Below are 21984 nucleotides of genomic sequence, written 5' to 3'. Positions count from 1 at the left end.
TCATAATTAGATAATTTTATTCATATTATCAATGTTCAAAACATTGTTAGCCAGACAAGATTACGAGTTTTTGGATTATAAAATCAAATTTCTGAAATAGTGTAACTAAACAAGATTTTTTATTTCGAAATTTAGTTTTTTTATAATTTGATTATGACAATCCATAATCAGAACCAGAAACGACTAATTTCTATAACTTGATTACAATAATCAAAATTGAAAACCAAAACCCAAACTAAAAGCACCGAAGCTTCTGAGTAGTTCCATTGTGTCTAGCCAAAATCAAAATCTTTTTCAATGAACTATACAAGAAAAATCCTTTTCAAGCTGGGGGACTATAGTTTTAAAACTCGGTTTTGCATCTCGTCTCGTCCAAACGAGTTTCCGATACATTTGAGACATTTGGTAGAAAAATGAGCATGGATTTTAAATCTCGTACGAAAAATTGATTTATTTGTGTCATCCATGCCTGATATTGAGATGGCTCGGGCGATACGTCTTGATCTCGTGAAACAATGTTGGGGACATAACATTATATGTGATCGTATATAAACTGATTAATCCAACCCATTCGAACAATCGTCACAATCATAATTCTAACCTGATTAATCAGACTCAATCGAACTAACCCAACATGACCTGAATTGGGTTTTGCGTAGGCTAGTCCTCAAGTTGGGTGTTGATTTAAGTTGAGTGTTTTGAGGGCAATTTTGGCTCGATATGGCTCGAGCCCTACCAAACCTAGTGAGCCCCACTATAGTAAGTGGATAGCAATTAAGTTTGAAGAGAGTGAGGTTGATTGAAGAGATATTCGAGTGGCATAAACCATGAACTTGTGGTTCTAAAATCTCTTGCGTAACAAAAGAAAATTTTGCTTCCACTCTTCTCCAATGCGTGAAACAGAGTCACCACAGAGGGATCCATCAAGGTGAAAAACCTCTCTCTCTCTCTCTCTCTCAATGAAGTTTTAAGGGCATCTGCAGACCGACAACGTCCATGGCGCACTTCACAGCTCAAGGAGGGGCAAAGCTGCTCTTCTGTGGCGAAAGAGTGTCTTTTGGGTTCGAACCCAAAGACCCATTTTATTGTAAAGTTGGTGGCGGGTATAGATTCATGGATACCAACCCCATTGAATTGCACAGAAACAAGGCCAGGTTTTATGGGTCTAGCAGGATTTTCAGTTCTTTGGGGAAGAAATCAAGTGGTTTCAGTGATAATGATGGTGGGGAAGTTGAAGTTAAATATGAAGATGATGAGTTTGAGAGGGATGAGTTGTCTTGTTTTAGAGGCTTGGTTTTGGACATCTCTTACAGGTTGGCCATTTTTCATTTTTCCTTTTTTAGATTAGTGGGTAGTTTGTTAATTTATTATTATTTGATTTTTCTTATTTGTTGGTTTGAGATTTTTGTTAATGTGAGTTTTATCTAAATCTATTTTAGCTGTTTTTTTATAATGATTCTAGTTTTATATGAATCCTCATTCAATTTTGTTGAAGAAAATTTAAAATTTAGTATTGTGTGATGATGCAATTTTCTTTCTAGTAGCATAGCCAAAAGCACTGATCCAGGGAACTTCAGCGTTGTTGATCGATTGCTTTAAATAGATTTGAAGGGATTACCTATGAAATTAAGCATAATTGGTAAATTGATTGATTGTTTCGACGAGAAAAGTTTTGAAATCTCAATGCTTTTAATGAGGTGATCAATGATGAAAGTGGAGGGAACCAGCATCCTTAGTTTTTAGGGGCTTTGATTGTTGAGAGTGGGTCTAACTGCGGTACCCACTTTTAATAAAAGAAGTTTCTTAATCTCAAATTGAAGATGTCCATTGGATTTGTGATTAGTTTAATATTTTCGTACAACAAAACCAACAAACATATGACTGGGATCATGGTAAGTTGTGAAATTTATCATTTTTTAATGATTGAGGGGTTTGAGGTCTGTGGAGGTACTACATTTTGTGGTTGTAACCGAGGTATTTGTTGAAGGAGTTAGTGGAGGCAGTGAAACCAGAAAAATGAGTTCATGTTTAATCCTTGGTGCAAGGAGTGGCAGCTTCCGTTCTTTATTTTATTTTCTTTCCTTAGTTTTCTATTGTGTTTCTGAATGTTGTTCCTTGCTTTCGATATTTCCTCCATTTTTTCCGATTAACTTCCTTGTCTCATAAGTTAAAAGGAAGTTCATTGGGTTTTGATTTCTTAACATCATCTGGACTGGGTAATGTCATTTGCATATTGAAAATGTAAACATGTGATTCTATTCATATTAATAGTTTTATAAAATGTTAATGGTTTAATTGTTAGTGTTCAATTTTTCTTTTGATTAGTAAATATTTTGATAAAAAGAAAATGGGTTAATACCATAAAGTTGAACTGAATATGTCTGATTTTTCTAATCCACTGCTAGGCCTGTCAATGTTGTATGTTGGAAGCGTGCTATTTGTTTGGAGTTCATGGAGAAGGTTAGATTGTTTGTCTAGTTAATGGTCTCTCTAATTCTATTTAATGTCTTTGATAATTACTGATCATTTTTTTTAAAATTTACTAATGTGGTTGCTTGTTTCCCAGTTTCTTGGCATGAAACGTGGCAACCGTTTTGAGCTGTCTCATGATTGTTGCAGGACAAACCCAAACACCACAGTCACCAAATAACAACTCGGATTTGACCTTTAATTGGTCTAATTAGTTTTAATTTGGGTTGGAATCGGGTCTAACTCAGCTTTGAACTTGCCAACGATATTGGGTTCAGTCCGGGCTCGACCTTGAATTAGACTCAACACAGCATAAACTCGGACTGTACTTGGCCATTGAAATAACTCAAGATTAGTCTGGGATTGTTTAAATCGCACTCATCCGAGTTGGGATAGGCATTAGTCGATTTGAGTCAGGATCCTGGGCCTTAAACCAATATCACATACTACAACAATTTATTCTCTTTTTGGAAATTTATTTATTTAAAGAAGAGGAAGTTATTGTGGTAACCCACCAGAATGATTACTAACAACCTTCGGTGTCCTTGGCATGGATATAGGGTGTTGGAGTCCACTATGGGCTCAATGACCTGATTGGATGATAAACATAATGATTTTTTTTCCGGACCATTTTCCAAATCCTTGACTGTCCAAAAGAGTTTTGACTAACTAGATGATAAAAGTAATCCAATCAGGTTGCTTTTCGGTTTCAAAATTCTTCTAGCTCACCAAATGTTGTTCCCATCCCATTGCATGTATCCTATGTCTTTTATGTATGTTTTCATTCACGGGATATGTGTTTTTAATTGACACCATTTTGTTTGACTCCTGATCTCGTTTCCGTCCAGGCTGATGTTCTTGAATATTATGATCAGACTGTAAACTCTCCAAGAGGTTCCTTCTACATACCAGCTGTCTTAAGGGTATGTAAACAAAACATTTATGAGTCATTAGATTGTTCTATGCATTAACTTTTTTTAACTTTTTTGCTGTTATTTTTCTCTTACCATTCTTCTAACTTCTCGTTTTGATATTTTAACCAATTTGTTCCAACAGATTATGATCAGTCCATTTCAACTTACTACAGCCCATCCTACTTTCAGGTTCCACATTTACTGCAGGTTGTCAAGAGAAGAAGAATCACTCAAAACCTCAGCCGAAAGAATATATATTTTCGAGATGCTTTCTGTTGTCAGTAAGTAATCCACTAAAAACGTATCAACTCTTTGGATAATTTACTGTTGACTTAGAAGCATGTGGAGTTCCTATAGAGTTTGGTGGGTATTTGGAAAACAAGAAGACATGGGCAACTATACATGGACAAGAGTAGTAACTAGTGTGAGACTAGTTGATGGTAAGATACTGGAGTTTCCAGTACCAGCAGATTTGCACTACAAGTCGACTCTCTAAGTTTATGGACCATTCTAAACTAGTTAGGGATAGATTAAGTTCATATTCAAGGACAGGTTCGTTGGAGTACATTATTTGCTGATAATAGTGTTGGTTGATGAAACTGAAGGGGAGTAAATTCAAAACTAAAACTATGGAAGGATAGTCTAGAAAAAAGTGTTACTATATAAATAGGGCCAAGACAATACATATTCGGTTATTTAAGATAACAGAAATTTCTATTGAAGCAAATATATCCAAACAAGATTCTACCAAGGAATTTCCCAAAAGTCCCTATGGATGCATACTTTGCTCTATTTATGTGTGTTACCTGTGTAGTGTTTCCTTTACACTATAGTGTCGATCCCAAGTCCAGATAAAGGAGGACTGGAGGAAAGTTGTGTCAGGTTGACAGCCGATGTAAGAATCTGCTACCTCCTAACATGAATCCTAATCAGTGTCCATTTGATTTTTATTAATCTAGAGAAAGCATATGATAAAGTACCAAAAGAGTTAATTTAGTGAATAGTGGGAAGGAAATGAGCCCTGAATGGATATATTGACATAATTAAAAATATGTCTAAGCGGCTTGTTACTAGTGTGAAAGCAAATAGAGGGGAGACAAATGAGCTCTCAGTAGGGCGTAAAATGGGATGGATTTTATCCAAAATCCGAGTGATCTGAATCCTAATTTAGCGGGTTTGGATCTATCAAGTATATCCGAATTAAAAAATGGTTCAGATATGAGTTGATGTCCCTTGACCCAAGTCAAATCCGGGTCGGATACAGATCAATCCTTATATCGGTCAAGATCCCAATGATATATTACTTTGGAAGTTGTATTTTTTATATTTTGCAAACCATCTTTTATGAACAAACAATGGTTGGGTCTAGTGGTCAAGGCCTTTCTTCAAAATGGAGAGGTCTTGAGTTCAACTAACCATTTGGCCACTTTTTAGCAATTTTATTTGAAATAACCTTGAACGGTTTGACATTATCTGACCCGAATCAATTAATTCGCTCGAATTGGATCCGGATATGAATTTAATGAAAGTAAAATGGTTCGGATATGGTTTTAGCTAGTAGGATCCGAGTCGGATTTGGGTCCAAATATGCATCCAGATAAAAAATTCAGATATGGATATGGACATGCTCATATCCGGCCTGAACCCGACTTGTTTTAAACCCTAGTTCTCAGTTACAATTAATTTACATCAGGGGGTCGACGTAGAGTTCGTATTTGTTTACTCTAGTAATAGGTGAAGTAACCGCTCATATTTAAGAGCATAGAACCTTGGTGTATGCTATTTGTGGATGATGTAGTATTAATTGATGAGACTAAAGAGGAAATCAACACAAAAATAGAATTATGGAGATAAGTGTTGGAGTCCAATGACTTTAAAATAAGTAGAACCAATATCAAATTCACAAACATGTTCCACCAAATATACACCTCGAAGTTACTCTTCCAAGAATGCTCGTCAATGGTCATTTGCGTAGATCATTGCCCAACCAAGCCAATTTTCAATTAGAACTAGTATTACCTAAACATGTGGCACGAGTGCCAGTTGTCAACAGGTCGACAGGTGTTTGGCACACCATCTTTTGAAAAATTGAATATAGTGATATGTCCGTACAAAAGATAAAAATTGAAAAACTAAGAGTAGGATGAATATGGTGATATCCTTCCCTCAACACTAGTCCTTTAAGATATGCAATTATTTGATATGTTAGATATAACGCATGTATTAGTCAAACAAATATGGTGATGTACAAAAATTTGAAAATAAGATATGCTAATTGTTTGATATGTTAGATATAATGCATGTATTAGTGAAACAAAACTACAGCAAATTTTAGAGAACTGGTTGGAAAACTTACTTGGCAAATAGATGAAAATTTAAACTGTGTGTGTTGACACTTAAATTATTCGATATCATGCAAATAATTTTGAAGGACCCAAGCATTTTCATTTAAATGTTGCAATACTTCATGCAATATTTTACACTATTGTTCCTAAAGGACACTTCATTTTATCGTATCGAAATGAGACACGTCCAGAATTGTTGTGTCATGGTGAGGAGTGCCCAACAGCCAACAAGTATCAGCATAACAAAAATTCCAAAAGTATAAGCATGAGGTAACACTGGTTGGAACATTAGTAGTTAACTGCGCTTATTTTAACAATTTTCTCACTTGAAAGTCTGGAAGTTATGCTACTTTCTTACCCACCTTCAAATAGCTAGTACAAGTTCTTTGGATAGAATCCATTATATATCATCAAATCCTTGTCCCAGCTTTTACTGAACTCCGTTGTTGACAATAAAGCACCTTTGGTTACTTTCACTGCACCTTTCTTATGAACTTGTAATCAAACTTTAAATAGACCTGTTATAACAGAGGAATGGACAAGCGGGCGTCACTGTTATTTCCGTTATAATGGTAACCAAATGGCCTCACATAATAGTCAGTCCCACCATAGATTATATATATATATATAACATGTTTAACTACACTTTCTGAACTTAAATTATTATAAATAATGGGCAATATTTTTCAAAAAAGTTAAGATAATGGTGTTATTTGAGATTTATTTTTTCCCCACAAAAAAGAATTTTTCAAATGACGTCGTTATGAATCATTATGGTGGCTATCATAAAATGTAAAACAACCTATAACAATGTCATTGTTTCCAATAAATGGAATGGGTCCAGAGCATTCATGTTATGAAGGTTGCTATTTCTTTTGTTACCGTTGTTTTAAACCAGGAGTACAATTGTTCAAATGTTTTTTAGATTTGAATTGTCCTGTCAAAACATCCTCAACGCACTAACCAACACCGCTTGGCCCTTTACAGCCATTGCCCATTGACACCCTGCCACCCTCACATCCTTTATAAGCATTGAAGTATGACCTATGTGATTGCATATGATGTGTGGCAATGCCATCAAGTATCCAGACTTGATCAAATGTAGAGTCATAATTGCAAGAAAGAGGAAACCTTGTGAAGGTAATTTGTCCACTTGATGGGATTCATTCATGGTCCAATACTTTCTTTGCCCTATGCCAAATAGTAGCTATTTGTCAACTTCACTCCTTTTCTTTTCCTACACATTTTGTTTGAAGTGCTTTGTTTTCCACACTTTGAACAAGTATTCTTGTTATTTCCTTTGGTTTCATTTGGCTAAATCATTCTTAACTTCTGCCAAATTAGAACTGAGAAGGAAATGGAAATACTATATTCTTCTAATTTCATCTAAGGTTTGTGAGATACAGATATATTCCTTACTTGAGAACACCTTCCAAGCTCAGACCTATTTTTCCTCTCAGTATTTCTCGATTGCTTAATCATAAAGCTCATGTCCAATTCTCCATTCCAAATTTAATTTTCTTCAATTTTAGCAGTTACAAATAATAAAATATTGTGGGTTTAACCTGTTATATCCTTTGTCAACAGGTATTGTTCCTCACGTGAGAACCTGACTATTGACCATGTTCTGCCAATTTCACGAGGTGGAGAATGGAAATGGGAAAATTTGGTAACGCATTATAAAGATTTTAGAAGTTACCTAATGTAACACATCTTTCTTAGTTTTGGGTGCATGCATGATATTAACACATCATTTACTTTCCTACTCAAAATGTGAAGACCAAGATTACTAGTAGTATTTAATCATGTTTTGTAAACTTTTGCACAAATCACAGAATATTGTTGTTAACATGCCTATACTTGAAAGTAACTTGGGGAAAAATGGATAGTTCTGAAAAAGAAAAAAAGGTTTTGTAGCCCAACTTATCAAAGATGTGAATTCTATAACATATGAAACCATTTGTTTTGAGAATCATGGAAGTATAATGGTCCTGCCCCCTGGAGTCATGGGGACAAGGTGGATTCATTGTGGTTCAATGAGTTGCCTAAAGGAAGCCGATCTGATATCCCTATTTGAATTTCTTGGTTTCTTTTTTTTTTTTTTTTGATAACCAAAATTTTATTAGAGGAGGACAAGAAGTCCTCAGAGGAGAACAAAACAAAGAGAAAGAGAGAAAACAAACAATAGCACAAAAAAAAGTATTAACAAAAAACAAACAGACACCACCCACTCCAAGCCGGAATCACCCTCTACTAACAAGCTCCCATCTAAACAAGAAATTCTCAAAACAGTAAAACCCTAAACTCGTGAAACTGCTTACGTAGAATTTATTGGTATTTTTACATATGTTGCTTTTTTAAAGGTTACTCAGCCCAAAACCCTTGTACGGGGGGAATCATGAAAGTTCACTTTGAAACCATCTTTTTGGGTAAATGGGGATGAATGGACACCTCATCCTTGGAGAAATGCTCAGATTCATGGTAAAATTACAGCTGTGAAGTGGGATGGAAATTCAGAATATGAAAGGAAAGGTTTGTTTAGAAACTGGAGGATTGGGGTTTGCACCCATGGGACGAGAGAGTTGAAAGATCTAGAATAATAGAATGTCTGAACACCTATAAATCTGTGGAAACTTTCATGGGAGTCAGTTATAATGCGTTCGTAGAGATTCTTTTCCCAACATTTTCTTTGAAGTATATTTTCTGATATAGATTATTCCTTATTGTAGGTGACTGCTTGTGCAAGATGCAACTCAAGAAAAGGACAGAAAACTTTAGAGCAAGCAAATATGAAACTGATTAAAGTTCCCAAGGTGTCTTCTTGCTTTCTCTCTCATCGCCATTGCTTCCTTATATGAGAGAATAAATTGTCTTATGTATGAAGTAGGAATTGCCGTAGGGGGTGCAACTTGGTCCGGTTTAAACCAAACCGATAGCTTTGGGCTGGTTTGGAACATCTTGTGGCTCGGTTCTGGGTTGAGAAAATGGAGAACTGATCCATTTGGTTTGGTTCTTGGTTCAGGGCTTGTACAAAACTGAACCAAACCAAACCCTTAATGACTTACTACTTTTTAGGAGTTAAGGCATATATTAATGATATTTTTTTTTTTTCCGAATAGATCAATGACTTTTTTATATATAGATAGATTAATGGGCTTACTATATGAAATTTCATGTTCAGTAAAAATATGTTGCTTCCAAAGAGGGTTTATAAGATATTGGCAACCCATAGAACCGAACCGACCTCTGTTCGGATTGGTTTGGTTCAGTTTTATGGGAAATTTGGTTCGGTTCTGGTTCTGATTTAGTAGAACCGACCTTTGTCGGTTCTGTTCCAATTTGGCACTAAACCAAACCATGTTGCACCCTTAGGAACTGGGCTGATTGTTGTTGATCTTGCAGGCCCCAAAAGACTTTGATATACTTGCCATACCACTGACAAGTACAGCTCTAAAGTCTCTGAGGTTGAGAAAAGGTGTGCCTGACGAGTGGCGCCAATACATAGGAAAGCTTCCTTCAGAGCCATGACATTGATTGCAGTGTAGTGGTATGTTCCTGTGCTCTGTACATGTTATGGCCTAAAACCGCCCTGAAAAATTTATCATATTTTATCATCCAATCTAAATTTTCATGGCAGCCTCCCTATAGTCGTGTACATTAACTATAAAATTTACAGAAATGTATTTTATTTATACCAACTGTTTGTTAGTTTGTTAGTTTTTTCAAGTGAATTTACCTGATTTCTTACATTTTCTTGATGATAATAAAGTATTATTGCAAGGAAGGGTTATTGAAAGGTTGATTATTTCCATAACATCAATTTCTGTAGTGCTAGTTTCCATGCAAGTTCAGCCACTCAGTGTTGACAAGTCAAATATTGGATTATTTTATCACTTATCCAAAAAAAAATGTTGGATAATTTAATCTGAAAATAAAATAATTGCAGGTTTCAATTGGCTAAACTTATGTTGACATATTATTTGTCTTACATTTATAAAAAAAAAAATCGCAGCCCTCATTTCTGGAAAAATCTTCCATACTGATAACAATATGTGGGTAAAAAAATCTATCCATTCTGAAGACAAGAAAAAACCCATTGCTTTGATGCACAACAAATGAAAAAGTGCAACTAAGTCTACTACTAAAGTATCATCCCACCTTCTCAGGCATACCTAAAACAAATCTTCCAATGGAAATCATTTACCGTAACTTAGATTAAGAACTTGTGAAATACTATATTTTTTTTACATGAATATATTAGAATCTATGAACGATCCCAAAAAAATGTTTAGTGTGTGAAAACCTTGTTTGACTTTTCTTGATATGTTATATGGACTCTTCTAAAAAGAGTGTGATAACGATGTTCAATTTCGACACTCCTTGGACTTTAGTACGACACTTCCAATTATTCTTTCTTCCCTTATTGCAACATATTGATTAACATTTATCATAGACTATGAGTTTGGCCCCCTTTCTAATTGAAATTACTATTTTTCGCAAATATAACATTAAACATATGTATTCACTTGTCCGTGGGTATATGATATATTTCAAAGATATCCCATCACAATACTTCATTTTCATTATTTTGGTTCTCTTTCCATGAGAACGGAGAGATTGAAGAGGACGTTCTCCATAGAATTAGGGCTGGATGGGTGAAGTGGCGGTGCCTTCTAGAGTGCTATTTGACTGGCCCATCCGAATCAAATTGAAGGGAAAATTTTATATGATTGCAATAAGACTGGCTATGCTTTTGGAGCTGAATGTTGGATGAAGAAACATGTTCATAGGTTGAGCATACCAAAGCTAAGGGCTGCAATGGAATTAAAGTGAATGCATTTGTGAAATTGTAGGAGTAGGTAATAAACTAAGGGAAAGTCGATTGAGATGTGGCCTAATCATGTGCAAGTTAATGGTATTAAAAGAGCTAGAAGAAGACCAAATAAACGTGGATTGAGGTAGTGATTGCGGATATAAATGAATCAACTTAAGACATGGATTTAAGCAGAACTAAATTAAGGAACAAAGTTTGTTGAGCCGACCCCAAATTTTTTGGGATAAGCATTGTTGATGTGATGGTAACGATTATTGATTACCACATTTTTTGTCTTAAAACCCCAAATTCTTAAAAATACTATAGGATTTTAAAATTAAAATAGGTATAAACTTGGTAATTAAATAAAAATATCTAGTAATGGATACCAGTGTGAAGATCTCAACTAAACCTCTCACACAATCCTATTTCTACTGCAACCCAACATATTGATTAAAAATAATGTGGTGTTTGAAAAATATCAGGAAAAAAAATAACTTTAAAGGGAGAGAAAATAGATAGATGCATCTTGGTATTAATAAGAAAAGAGTGGTGGAGGTGAGGAAATGTGCTCTCTTTAAGATATACTACGTATCAAATTGCAATTGCATAATTTCCCTCATTTGTGCAAAGATTTTAGATAATACATATGATGTATGTGAGTAGAGGTTATAAGGTTGTTTTTTTATTTTCTCGAGAGAAGCAGAAATTTGGATAGCTTAAAATTGACAAAGACGTTTTGCCTTTAAGTGCTGACTTATATTGTAATAATTACTTCATTCTGATCTGTTCAAAATATAATCCCAAGTCCACAAATCCTATTTTTGGTTTTCATTAAATCAACTCTGCACAACCACGTCAGATTTTGAACACACCACACCTGCATGCAACATATCTTTCTTTACACACAATTTTTAGTGAAGGTATATTAGGTGAGATTGTCCGTTTATGATCAATAAGTTTCCACTACACCAAGTATGGCAAATATATCTTCTTGATCATTGAATTGTTTCATCCTATTTGGTGAAAGACAGTCACAATCCTTGATGCGAGCAAAGGTTTTTAACTCTTACCACAGATTCAAATTTCTTTCTTGTATTTCTTGAATGGATCATCAAATATTTAAATCTTGTGCTCGCCAGGTTGCAAAATACGAACTATTAACAGTTTCTCAGTGGATTTGAGGAATTAACTGTCATGTTTATTATGCTCTCTAATTAGATATCAGACTACATCAAATTTCGATTGTTCTTTGCTAAATTTAGGCATCTGTTGTTTATTTCCAATTTTCTAATTTCTATTAGTACAGCAACAAGAAAGCCTTATCCCAAAGATTTGGAGCCGGCTAAACGAATCATGTTCCTCCATTCTACTATGTCCAAAGCCAAGTCTTATTGTTATTGAGTTCATATATGCTTTCTTGTCCAAGTTCTTTTGAGTCTCCTTCTCGCTCTTTTAGGACCTTCAACTTGAATAGTTCTTTTAATTGGGTCTGTAATCAGGGCCTTCGTTGAACATGCTCAAACCATTTTAACCGACTTTATCTTAGTTTATCATTTATTGGAGCTACCCCTATGTTTTTTGAATGCATTCATTTGTAATTTTATCTTTCCCAGTTTGTCCACTCATCCATCTCAACATCCTCATCCCTGTTATGCTCAATTTACTAATATGATGTTTCTCAACCGCCCAACATTTTCAGCTCTATAAAGCGTAGCTAATCTTGGTACCATCTTATAAAATTCTCCTTTTAGTCTCATACTCGAGAATCACATCTCCACTTTAACCATCCAACTCTGATTCTATTGGCAAGCATCGTCCTCAATCTCTTCTTCTTTATGTATAATAGACCCAAGATAACAAAATTTGTCACTTCAAGGTATTTTTTTAGGTCTTCAATTTTAATTGACATTTCTCTTCCTGGTGTTAGTGCTAAATTTAACTTTACACATTCGGTCTTGGTTCTACTTATCCTAAAGTCCTTGGACTCTAACATCTCCATAATTCTAGTTTTTTTATTGTGATGATTCCCTTTCTAATCTCATCTATTAATACTACATCCGCAAATAATATGCACCAAGGTATGTGCTCTTGAATATATAACTAGATCGAATAAATATAGACTCAAAGCCAGAACCTAATGCAGTCCAATTTTAACTTTCTATTAGTCATATAAGATAATCTTCTATGAATAGGATACCACCACATGTTTGGATTGAGATTGTTAATCATGAAGCATGTGAAAGTTATTTACACCTAATATTTTACCAAATGATTGAAAGCATGTGAATTATTTACACCTAATTTTTGACCTAATAATTGAAAGCATGTAAACCTGATATTTGCAAATAGCAATAAAATAACAAATTAACCTATGGAGATGAAACTTGGAAGTTTTTATTACATAATTCAATTGCTAACAAGTAGAGGTTAGTAGTGGGGGCTTTTCCCTAGTCACAGTACAACTCTATTGATCTTGTTTGTCTCTTCTACACCATCAGTGTATGGAAGCCTAGAAGCAAAGATACTGAAAAAGGTTAAAAGAGTGTTTTTTGTAATTGAAAGAAGTTTGATGATGGCAATCCTCTGGCTAGGATGGATTGAGAGTTTGTTTAGTTTAAAACTCTTGTAAAGAAGGTGACTGACTGGAGCCTCTTCTTGTCATTTTCAGATAAAATCCTTTTGAGAGTTGATTGTTGAGATTAGCTCTTTAATTTAAGAGTTGGGGTTGAGTTGAGTTGAGTGAGCTTCGTCTCCCCATATTCTTTTTTCCCGTATTTTTTATCGTCTGTTGTAGGGGAGATCTTCAAGGTAAGATCCACAATACAGAGAGGAGTCTATAAAGGCACCTGGGTGGTTGGGCATTGGCACCATCTCTTGCCCTTTTTTTTTTTTTTTTTGTTGGGCAGTCAGATGACCATTGGAGTCTCTTTCGGAAGCAGAATTCCAGTTTAGGTTTCTAAACTGCCATTGCAGAAACGCCATTCCCCAAGGTAGGATGTTGCCAAAAATTATGTAGCACAGATCTTATATAAAGAACTCATAGTTAACCCCCCCAAAAAAAAAATTCGCCTTGAAGTCCATGGGCACTAGGTAGTGGTTTGTTATGGTTTGAAAAGTAACCCCCATTAGTTCATGGAACATCCAAGGTGGATGAGGTGACTGTTATCTTTCTACAATCCTTTTGTTAGAGCTGCTATTGGCACCTCCAAAATTTACTTATTACACCACAATTTCTAAAATTATTTATCACCCCAATTAAAAATTAAAACACACTATCCAAACATTATGAAGGTTTGGCAGTTATTATCTGTCTCAACATTAGAAAACTCATTCAACCAATTTCAGTTGTTTACAACTCGAATAAAATCCAAAACCTAAAAATAGAAATCTAACAAAAACAATGAAAGCTTCTAATGGAACACAAACTTTTATGTTTTCTCAACCATTCATTCATTTGTTATTTTATTAAATATTATTACTATTTAAATTTGGGTGTAATAAGTAAAAGATGGGGCGCCAATAGCAGCTCTCTTTTGATATGGAAGGGTGTAGGGGAACTTGTGTCAACCCTATTTTGTCGGGGTTTTTTTTAGCTACCTTCAGGTTCCAGAAAATTCATGATCCAGGTTTAGAGCAAATTATTTGAGAGGCTTGGAGTAAAACAGCATTTCATTTCCCTACTCGAAGAAAGCCAAATAAACTGCAACATAAGCTCTGCCTGATTGTGTTGTGTCAGGGATCATAGTCAAGAACCAGAACGAAAACTACAAAATCTGGGGCCCATTATCGCATACACGAGTTTCCTTTGGCATTTGCTATAAAGCAAACAAAGGTGATTTAAACACTCCAATGGTGAGTTTTTTATAAATCCATGTTTTCAAATTGATGGCATTCTTACAACTCCAGTCAAAAAAAAAAAAAAGCACTTAATCACAAGGACAGAAATGTGCAACTCCCTTAACCGTTTCATCTCTCCTCGAACTAGTCACATCATTGAGATACTGGTGTTGAAGAACTTGATAAATATAACCCTTTAGCGCAAAAGAGTGATTTTTGGCAAGAAAGAAATTGAAGATGGGTATTATTACACTCCCATATGAAATACACAACTACTCGAAGCATGTCTAATCATTCCCATTTCAACTCCATGTTGTATAGAAAGAAAGGGCGTTCAATGTATGCCCAAGCTTTAAGCAGTCTCTATTAGTATGATGCCAGTACCACTCGGCATGATTTAAAAATTCTAAATTTGCAAGACTGAAACAAAACATTTGATGCCAAAACATTGAATATTTCGCCCACAAGATAATCTCAGTATTTCTAATGATCTAAAAAATATGCATAGCTTTGCTAGCCCACTGTATGGTGCATTTCAACTGAGTACACAGCATTTCAATATGTGCGGGGGTTGTAGGCAGCAGATGAAATACAATTTAAAAGACGAGATGGGCATGCCTCACAAAATAGGTAGTTTGCCTCCTTAACTACTTAACAAGGGAAGGGAAAAAAACACTTAAAATGGTTCTTTAATAAACTACTCCTCCATTGCAATACTTCGCCACCTGATTCTTCTGGTAACTCTCTTAAACATACAAAGCTCAACGACAAAGTAAAATACATGAAAGGGGTAGAAAAGACCAACCAACAAAAGCATTTATAAAGAAGAAAAACTCTAAGAAACCCAAAGCCCCAATAGACACCCAAAAAAAAAAAAAAACCTTGTTAGGAGCTACTAACTATAAAAACAAACCCAACACAAGATCCTACTACTAAGATATGAAATCAGCTTTAAGGGGAAAAAAAGATTAAAAAAAAGAAAAAAAAGACTCAATATTCTGAGAAGGAGCTGAACCTGCCTTACCAAATTTGGGGAAAACCCAAGTAGGGCTTCTGATCCCATTTTACACATTATTTTGCCACTTCGAAGTAATAACCCAGGCCCTCCACTTGGATACTCACAGTCGGCCATTGTCTGCCTCTGTATACAAACCTAAACCAGCAAGCTTTCTGACCTAACTCCACCAAGAAAACCCCCAAAATACTAGAGAGACTGGTACAGATTACTGGGAAAAGAAAGAAACTAGCATCCATTTGCAACCCCATTTGAGAGGACCTTATTCTCTGTCATTATAACTGATTTAGCACCCTTCGGGGCATCTCCGGTTCCTGCAATCGATCCATTCTCTTCGGGTAACTTCCGCTCCCCGTTACATTGAATCGCAACTGGTTCCTTCAGTAAAGTTGGAGCCACAGCAGCATCAGAAGGCTTTCCTCCCCACACCTGCATTGGCAATTCAGAAATATCATGATACAGCATTGCATGTTTCCCCTACTGAAAAAGATACTCCCTATCCCAGTGTACTCCCCCCGCTTGCAGGGTCCATGTGAATAACGTTTTAGACCATCCAACAGCATGGTAAATAGTTGATCCCTAAATCCCACTCTTAGATAATTTCAATCAGTTCTAACATACTTCAAAATAGCTTGAATTTGAAGAATCTGAATTGTTCATTTAAACCCATAATTAAAGGCAACTTTTTAATATGGTTGTTACAATGTAGTTATTTTTAGCAACGATGATCTTTGCATGGTGAATGATATAATATGTATGATTGGATTGTCTAAAATGTTATCCATCTCAACCCAAGAGCTAAAAACACAGAGTAAGAATAACATGGCTGTAGAAATTATATTGCTTATATGAAGACATCATTCTGAAAGTTCAAGTACATAAAAATCTCTCTTTTTTTAACATTGCTCTTTTCAGGGAAATCAAAACCTACTTCTCTATATTATCCTAGATCATCACAAGCTACTATTTTACATGAAAAATGTAGAACATCCATGATGAGTGTCAGGAGAAGTTTTAGCAACTATTTTAAAAGCATTCACTTTTTAGTGGACTATGTAATAAAATTTTCTCTAGCAAACCAATCTATAGGAACAATCATGGTCATTGGAATTAGTAGCATATTTCCACCATGCTTAACAAAAAATACTACATTCACAATAATATAAGTATCTAGGAAGCAGGCATCAATTAAACAAGCAAGCTAGTAACTACTGCAGAGATATTTCAAGGAAGACATTTCATACCTGTTTCTGAAACTGCTGTTGCTTAGCCCTTTTCTCCTGCATTGTTTTCTGTCGAGCCTCATAGAAACTAAAGTCATCCAGGATGCATGTCTTGCTAGAATGATCTTTAAATATTTTGAGCATTTGGAGACCTTGTTCAAATTTGACCTGCAATACACAATACCCATAACAAGTTAAAGAAACTCAACTAGCATCATATGGTACAGATCTATTCCAATATAATTGTTTGAAGCGCACACACACCTCCTGGGTGTCCCTGCTGTTCGTCACGGGCTTGTTGTCATTATTTTCAAGCGTGATGTGCTTTAACAAACTGTTGGGTACATCCTTTACCACATGCCACTTCAGTGCAAAACAACCATTCCACTTGTCTTGTTGCCAGTATTCCAAATTCTTGTTAAAATCAACTGGGCCCACCATCTCTGCAAGACCAACAAATTGCCCACTCGTGTTGACCTGAAAAACAATGTACACAATAATAATAATGATGACTAGTTAAGACAAAACAAATTTTAAGATAAAAGAACAAACCCAATATGGAAAGATGTCTTATAAGAACTCACGGAGAAAAACAGAAATACAGGACAGTCACCAGACTTCCCTTGAGCCTCCTGGTAGCCAGCGTCCAGCTTCTTGTTTCCGTTGGGTGTGCTGGCCCATACACTGTACTTGATACTCTTGTGGATATCATCCTCGCTGTAAGATTTAATAATGAAGAATTTTGCATCGGAATACTTATCAGGAAAGTCTGATCTATTGTACTGCTCCTTCTCAGGAATCAAAGTTGAATTTTCCTTGTCGTCCTTATTTCCATTGGAAGAGAGATTCTGACCCTTGACAGCTAATGTGATGGGTGTGAATCCCTTTTGGCTCTTGAAGCCTCTCGCTCTCGGTCCTCTGTTCAGCTCATTCAATCCATCGATGTTCTCGTTACCATAACCAAAGAAACCATTGCCCCGGCCCCTGGGTTTGTACTTTCCATCAACAGCAAACCATCCACGGCCATTTGCCCTGTTATCATAGCCATTGGATCCAAAACCAGGACCAGATCTAACATTGTTTCCACATTGACCATACATCCTGTTGTTTGGGTATAACCTATTCATGAATCCTGGACCTGCACCCATGCCGGATGTCGGTCTTGGTGGATGCAAACCCTGCAAAACAAATGAGGAAACCCAAGTTCCAATAACATTAGCAACTCTATAAGGACAATCTGTTGTGTAAGCTGAAATAAAAGAATAAACTGAATATTACACACCATGAGATGCGAAAGAGGTCGGAGATTCTGATTCCTTCCAGATTGAATGCTATTATTGATATGTGAAATTGTAGAAGAGAGTGACATACTTGTAGCAGGTCTTGGCTGCCCATCAGAAAAAATCGGGCCATCTAACCATGGAACCGGAGACCTAATCCCGTCGAAGCCAAACCTTGGATCCTGGTAACCAGGAGAAGTGATTCCTCCAGGCAAGACACCCCCCCTTCCATATGAACCATTTGAATTCAAAGACGGATTGGGGTGGCCTGATAGCGATGGAGCTGACCCATTATTATTGCCATTAACGTTCCCGTTTGCAACTCCATTACCCACCTCAACTGACAAAGGCACCTGATCTGCAGCCACGGAGGTGGAAACTTCACCTTGCGCAACAGGAGCTTGGTTAGGAGTGTATGGTCCACTTGGTGGTGTTGGTGGTTGATAATAATTACTAGGAAACTGATATTGTTGTGGTCCATATAGCTGACCATCGTGACCCATTGTAGGAACTGGCGATCCAGCCGGAGGGTATGGACCATAGTGTGGATAGCCATACCCATGGTGATACATAAGCGACCCATTGTCCCCATAAACTCCCTGGAATTAACAAATTCACCCATCAAAACCAACACTCAATGAATTTGCAAGAAATTATAAAAATATACGGCATGATCTAACATATACATTCACAAACTGTTAGTTCATCAAATCAAAGCTAAAACATCATCATCCTCGAATACGTACGTAAGCAAACAAACAAAAAACTTACAGGAGTCATCTCTGATCCATCAGGATTCAAATACCTATAGTCTTCCCAGTCATTGATAGGCCCATCATAACCTAAAAAAGCCAAAATTGAAGAGTTATTCCAAGTAAAACTGAGATGGGTCACAACATAAGCACATATTGTCCATATATAACTCAACCTAGACCTAAGATACTCATTGACAACCCAAAACATTTTTTAACAAAGTATGTTTGAATTCTTTAGCCAACTATAAACTGAGACTCCCCTAAATACAAATCATACAACAATCTCACCAGATCATCTTACCTCCATAATAATAAGGTGGTATATATCCATTAGGAACATAGCACATAGTCGGATCCACGAATTCCTGAGGTAGAGGGGTTGTGGACCGATCGTAATACTGTATCTGACCATTTGCCTCGCTAGCATCAACAGACCCATATGGAGTGGCTGAAGTCTGGGGAGAGTTCAAAGGAGATTATCAAACTATATCATCAAATATAATGGAAAAAATTTAAATAAATTCATTAAAATACAAAAACTTCAATTGACAGAAGTAATGAACTAGATGTTACCTTCTTTGTGACCTCAGGAGCTTGAAGGGCCTTGGTCTGAGGATCTAACGATAACTTCTGTAGTAAATCTGTAGCTTCTGTAGCAGTTACAGTGAAGGAAGCAATCATCTTTAAAAACATAAATCAACTCAAATTATACATGAACTCAGTCTATTACTAAATAGAAGATCTGAGATGAAAAAATCAAACATCTACCATCTTCTCAGCACAAAAATTAGATTCAAAATACCAAGAAAAAGATCAATCAAATCCCGATTCCTGAATGAATCTGAAAAAATAAATTCTTGGATTTCTAATTAATACACCAAAATAAAACCAAAACCCATATGTAATCTACTACAAATTAATCTCCACATAGAACTAAATAAAAGAAATAAAATTCTTACAAACCTTCTCAACCAATAGAAAATAAAATCCTACATATATCTCGAAACCTCAAATAACGATAAACCCTAAAAAAACACATCAACCCATCTTCCTAAAATCCAACACTCATCTTTCCCGATCTACACATAAACACAAACGAACCCACAAATTCAAAAACATTCAGTCGATCTAAACCCAGAACAAAAAGAGATCAAGAAAAAACGAAAGAAACCAAGAAACAAAGGAAACCCAAATGAGAAAAATCAGTAAGGATACGATCAGCAGGTGGAGCAACAGCCGCCATGATCGCAGATCTTCAGATGAGAGGAGCTCTGATGGAGGGAGAGACAGTATACAACCCTAACTTATGGGAGGTTTTGGATGAGAGAGAGAAACCCTAGGAGAGAGAGAGAGGACTTTGGGGGGTCAGCCGCCGAGGGTTTGGGTTTTTAGAAAAAGAGGGTTTGATCATGGAAAAGAGGTGATTCAAATAGCACCACGGCTCTGCCTCCAAAACCGGATATTTTTTTTTTTTTTTTTCTTTTTTTAACTCTCCTTTTTCTCTTGTGAAACCCTAATCACAAAATGACCTCGTGTCCTTAACATATTTTGGGCTTGGGCTTTTTATTGGGCTTTTGTGTTGCATTTACATGGGCTGTCAATTTAAACATCAAGCAAATCGGATTAAAAGACAGGGAAATTGTGAAGTATAAGGATATAAACCTTGATTCGAGTCTAATTTAACCAAAGTTAGTCGAAATATAATTGAAGGGCATTGGGTGAGTAAATTAGGACCCTCATGATTTATTTGAAAATGAAGTTTATAATAGTAAAAAAGTAATTATTTTTGAAATCTAAATACAAACCTTCTTGACTATTGTAATTATAATGATTCAAAGTTGAATAGGTGTTTCTTGACACCAAAAATGCCCCAAAAATTTACATTTAAATTTACTATTATCAAAGTCATTTTTTGTCAAACGAATAAAATTTAGGACTGCAACTCAGGCGGGATGGGCCAGGTTGGGGATCAACCCGTGCACGTGCCCAACCCGACCTTGGGCATAAAATGCTCAACCCATGTTTACGATTATTTGTCCTAAAAAATATGATGATGATTAGCTAAAGTTTGAAATGTGAATTGTGAATGAGAAAGAAACAAATATATTTAAAATTATTTTTAAATTGTAACTAACTATATTAAATTTGAGTTTGGGCAAATTAGGCAAAGTTCGAGTTCAGGCAATCCGATGGCTATGCTCAGACCCAACCCGATTTGATTCAGTAAAAAAAAAAATTGCCCAAACCCTACCTAATTGTGCTCAAACCTGCCCGAAGGTCGGGTTCAGATTTGGTCCGCCCAAGTTGCAATCCTAATAAAATTACAATCTCACATTAGTGAGTTTTCTAAAATTATGAAAATATCTTTTTATTATATTATTTTTAAGATTGCCTTAATTAACATTTTAAAATACAAAAAGGCCCTTACAATATATTATAATATAAAATATACTAAGAAATTAGGTTATGTATTTGAAAAGTTTAAAAAAAATATAAAACCTTTTAAACATATATAAATCCTAATTTTTGTAATACATGTGTGTTTGCACGTACCACCTATTGGTCTATAGATTAATGTTAAATTGATTAGCCTAGTAAGGGGCACAACAGCTCTTGTCCCATGAAACTATTTATCTAGGTAGGACAAATGTTGCAAGTCAAAGATAATCTCTGATGTAACATTCTCTTAATCCTTTGTTGATCCTTATGAGGGATTAGACCTGGATGATCAAGGTGTCTCTGGGCTTTTGGTTATATCATTAGCCCAAGCCCATCATTTTCTTAAAAATCCCAACAAGGCAAAAAGGTTTTGTAATAGTAATTATAGAATATATATTGATAAAATTGGATCAACCTTAAAAACTTAGAGAATGCTTACACTTTACACCAGCTGGATGGTCACAAGTTTACCTAAGAGACACAAAAGGATAGGATGGTCACAAAAAAGACTGCAAGCACTGTAGATCAAATGGTTAGGGTCATTCAATCAACTAAATGTTTTGGCTTTGTATTTGTAATTTGTAATTTTTATTTAAAAAATAATAAAGTAAGGGTATTATCGGGAAAGTTGGAGAAGAGACAAAACTATAAAACTTTAGGGGTATTATTGAAAATTGGGAGAAAAGTGAAGGTATTGAACAGTTATAGAGGATATTCTTGGAAAATATTAGACAAAAAAGACGAATAAAGTTGATAAGATATTTTTTGAAGGAAGAGAAGAGGAAATGACAATACAGTTAAAAGTTGTCATTGAGATTCGTAATGAGATTAAATCCCAACCCCTTTTGTGTGTGGGGGGGTTCATGTTATTTTCATTATATAAGTTAGACT

General features: G+C 35.6%; 2 protein-coding genes across 3 annotated transcripts; one reads left to right on the top strand and one right to left on the bottom strand.

Moving 5' to 3' along the window:
• The first annotated feature begins 804 nt into the window (after positions 1-804).
• On the top strand, positions 805-9295 carry LOC147397046 (HNH endonuclease). Of its 2 annotated transcripts, XM_086452446.1 has the most exons (7): positions 809-1313; positions 2406-2460; positions 3318-3392; positions 3573-3664; positions 7316-7397; positions 8458-8541; positions 9131-9295. In XM_086452446.1, exons 1-7 carry the CDS (start codon positions 997-999, stop codon positions 9254-9256), a joined length of 831 nt encoding a protein of 276 aa, XP_086308572.1. In that variant the 5' UTR covers positions 809-996; the 3' UTR covers positions 9257-9295. The 2 variants fall into 2 exon arrangements, with proteins under 2 accessions (XP_086308574.1, XP_086308572.1); XM_086452448.1 differs by lacking the exon at positions 9131-9295 and having other exon boundaries at positions 805-1313; positions 7316-7432.
• Positions 9296-15044: 5749 nt separating this feature from the next.
• Positions 15045-20065, bottom strand: LOC147397045 (YTH domain-containing protein ECT4-like). Its single transcript, XM_086452445.1, has 9 exons — positions 19870-20065; positions 19228-19304; positions 18956-19109; positions 18671-18741; positions 17902-18498; positions 17204-17797; positions 16884-17096; positions 16641-16787; positions 15045-15825 (listed from the first exon to the last, which is right to left on the bottom strand). The coding sequence occupies exons 1-9, from the start codon at positions 19895-19897 to the stop codon at positions 15625-15627; spliced, it is 2082 nt and encodes a 693-aa protein (XP_086308571.1). The 5' UTR covers positions 19898-20065; the 3' UTR covers positions 15045-15624.
• Positions 20066-21984: the final 1919 nt, after the last annotated feature.

This window comes from Akebia trifoliata, chromosome 8 (genome assembly GCF_017979445.1).
Source record: "Akebia trifoliata isolate Shusen 1 chromosome 8, ASM1797944v1, whole genome shotgun sequence".
Lineage (NCBI taxonomy): Eukaryota > Viridiplantae > Streptophyta > Magnoliopsida > Ranunculales > Lardizabalaceae > Akebia > Akebia trifoliata.
The sequence above is the reverse complement of the archived record's forward strand: the minus strand, read 5'-3'. Positions and strand labels throughout refer to the sequence as shown.

Bases quoted from the DNA above. Each gene is read 5' to 3' on its own strand.
- LOC147397046 (XM_086452446.1), top strand. From the start codon at position 997: ATGGCGCACTTCACAGCTCAAGGAGGGGCAAAGCTGCTCTTCTGTGGC. The intron at 3,393-3,572 runs GTATGTAAACAA...TCCTACTTTCAG, and splicing joins ACATACCAGCTGTCTTAAGG to GTTCCACATTTACTGCAGGT. The intron at 3,665-7,315 runs GTAAGTAATCCA...CTTTGTCAACAG, and splicing joins CGAGATGCTTTCTGTTGTCA to GTATTGTTCCTCACGTGAGA.
- LOC147397045 (XM_086452445.1), bottom strand. From the start codon at position 19,897: ATGGCGGCTGTTGCTCCACCTGCTGATC. The intron at 19,110-19,227 runs GTAACATCTAGT...AACTCTCCCCAG, and splicing joins CTCCTGAGGTCACAAAGAAG to ACTTCAGCCACTCCATATGG. The intron at 16,788-16,883 runs GTGTGTGTGCGC...TGTGTATTGCAG, and splicing joins ACAGCAGGGACACCCAGGAG to GTCAAATTTGAACAAGGTCT.